The sequence below is a fragment of the Uranotaenia lowii genome, chromosome 2, assembly GCF_029784155.1.
Source record: "Uranotaenia lowii strain MFRU-FL chromosome 2, ASM2978415v1, whole genome shotgun sequence".
Taxonomy (NCBI): domain Eukaryota; kingdom Metazoa; phylum Arthropoda; class Insecta; order Diptera; family Culicidae; genus Uranotaenia; species Uranotaenia lowii.
The window spans coordinates 163,929,092-163,931,955 of record NC_073692.1 but is presented as its reverse complement, the minus strand read 5'-3'; the positions used below and the strand labels follow the sequence as shown (position 1 = coordinate 163,931,955).

General features: G+C 45.8%; 1 protein-coding gene across 1 annotated transcript; it reads left to right on the top strand.

The window, feature by feature from the left end:
- The first annotated feature begins 1,766 nt into the window (after positions 1–1,766).
- LOC129742051 (uncharacterized) lies at positions 1,767–2,084 on the top strand. Its single transcript, XM_055733898.1, has one exon. The coding sequence runs from the start codon at positions 1,767–1,769 to the stop codon at positions 2,082–2,084; it is 318 nt and encodes a 105-aa protein (XP_055589873.1).
- Positions 2,085–2,864: the final 780 nt, after the last annotated feature.

Here is a 2,864-nt window from a genome sequence, read left to right as displayed (position 1 = left end):
GTGCAAAATTATTTTTTCCTTTTTCTCTTGCACCGTGAATATCTCAAATACGTGTGAATTGAAAATTTTGAAAAAAACAGATGGGATAGTACTTTTCACAGGCAGCAAAATGCTGTCAAAATTTTGAATGTCCGATCACTAGTAAACGAGTTATTAGCAAAAGAAAGTGTCCCATTTCTAAAAGAGAGTCCCCTTTAGTTATTCTAACTATCAAATTTAGACAAAAAATTAACCAAACTTCCAAACACAATCGAAAATTAAAGTTAATCTTTTCAAATGTATTCTAAAACAAGGCTTTCTTCTTAACGTGGGCATTATGCCCCCTCTTCCCCTAACCGGAATGTCTTTGTCGAGGATTTGAAGTGGGAGCAAAACCTGTCTAACTTGTCGGCAGAAAACCGACAAGTGACGAAGCAATGACGAGCAGAGCTAATCGTAGAAATCCACATCCACCAGTTTTTGTGTGGACTGAGGAAACCGCGAATTTGCGTGCCAGCTGCCTTCGCGCTAGACTAAACAAGCAGAGAGCACGAACTAAAATGGTGAGATGCCAATGACCGACCATGGGGCGATGCCAACAGGATAGTCATGGCAAAAAAACAAAAGCGGTAGCACACCACCTGAAATGTGCCCCAACAAACTGAGGGAAATAACGAGAGAGCTGTTTCCTCATCATATTATTAATAGCTGGCCGCAAGTCCCGTACGACTGGGATACGAGCGATGAGAAGTTAATATCGTTGGAGGAACTGCGGGACATCGCCAAATCCCTTCAGCTGGAAAAGGCTCCGGGTCCAGATGGTATCCCGATTATTGCAGTTAAGGCCGCGATTATGGAATTTCCCGAAATGTTCCGATCGTCACTGCAAATTTGTATAGAGGAAGGATGTTTCCAGATATTTGGAAATGGCAGAAGCTGGTTCTGCTGCCCAAACCAGGAAAGCCATTGGGAAAATCCCTTGGCATACAGGCCAATAGGCCCACTGGATACGGTTGGAAAGGTTCTAGAAAAGATGATCTTGAATCGTATCCAGATACACCGAGGGCGAAGGCGGATTGTCCAACAATAAATTCGGCTTTCGAAAAGGGCGATGCACAGTCGACGCCATTCGAACTGTCATCGAAACGGCTGGTAAAGCCAGACTCAAGAAGAGAAGAGGGAACCGTTTTTGTGCGGTAGTAACATTGGACATGCGCAACGCCTTCAATAATGTCCGCTGGGCAACGATTGCTTCTTCGCTTATAAAAATGAGGATACCGAAATATCTCTGCAAATTATTGGAAAGCTATTTCCGGAAACGCAAGCTACAATACATGACGAGCGAAGGATTTCAGGATATGGATGTTACAGCTGGAATACCGCAAGGGTCTAAACTGGGCCTGGTTCTGTGGAATATTACGTATGGTGAGGTGCTGACATTGAGCCTGCTAGAGGGAGTAAAGTTGGTCGGTTTCGCGGACGACGTCGTGCTACTAGCGACGGGTTACTCAACAGAAATCGTCCAGCTAAGAGCTTCAGAGGCTGTAGAAGCGGTAGAGAGCTGGATGCACTCCAAAAGTTTGCAATTGGCTCACCCCAAAACCGAGATAGTCCTGATATCAAACCTGATTTCACCACAAACAGGCAGGATGTGGATCATGCACTATCGAATCAAAGCGTGAGCTTAAATATTTGGGTGTGATGATTGACGACCGGCTCAGCTTTAAAAACCACGTTGAATATGTATGCAAGAAGGCGGCGTTGCTGTTGCCGCACTCACGAGGATAATGGCGAACAACTCGGGGGTCCGAAGTAGTCAGCGAGGGATAATTTCGAGTGTAGTTTCGCCAATCCTTCAATATGGAGGGGTGGCCTGGAAATTTGGTCTTTACATCCAGTGTAACCAGCAAAAGCTGAACAGTGTGCCAAGGCGAATGAATTTGTGGGTCATCAGTGCCTACTGCACCGTTTCGTCGGAGGCTGCATGCGTTGTAGTGGAAGTCACGCCCATCTCGGTTTTTCTGGTTGAGGACTCCTATTGCTACGAAAATAAGGGCACGCAAAACGTGAAAACACGAGCCAGAGATAGCTCCATAGCCAACTAGCAGCAGCTGTGGGACAGCTCAGAAAGAGGAAGGTGGACCCATCGTTTGATCTCAAACATCAAGAAGTGGATGGAGAGAAAGCATGGCGAAGTGAATTTCTACATGACGCAGTTCCTGACTGGTCATGGAAGCTTCATGAAGTATCACCACAGGTTCGGACATGCGGCCTCGCCAATCTGCCTTACATGCGGTGACGTGGACGAGAGACCCGAACACGTGGTATTCTATTGTCCAAGATTTGAAGAGGAACGTGCCAACATATTCGCCAGAAACGACAGCGGACAACATGTTGCAGAAGATGTGTGATGACATCAACACATGACAGCACAGCAGGCGCAGGCGCAGGCGGGGTGGAGGAGCTCTCATGGCTATTTCGAGAAAATTTAGCTCATCCATCGTTACAATTGGGAATGCCAGTAGCATCGAAAACTTGTGGGTGAAAGTGTCCTATGCACATCGTTCGGTTTTGATCGGATTATCGTATATTCCACCGGAAAAAGCCAGGATATCTCCGTTCTAGATCTTCATGTGAGTGCTCTATCGGAAGCTAGATTGCAACATCCTTCATGCGGTATAATTTTTATTGGCGATTTTAACCAACCTCAATTATTGTGGATCCCTGGTCAAGGTAACAACTTGTTGATCGATCCCTCGTCGGTGATAAGTACGGCAAGTGCCTCTCTAGTGGATGGAACTATTTTGAATGGAATGCATCAACGTAACGGTTTACGGAACTTTCATAATCGAACGCTGGATTTAGTCTTCACCGATAAATCTATC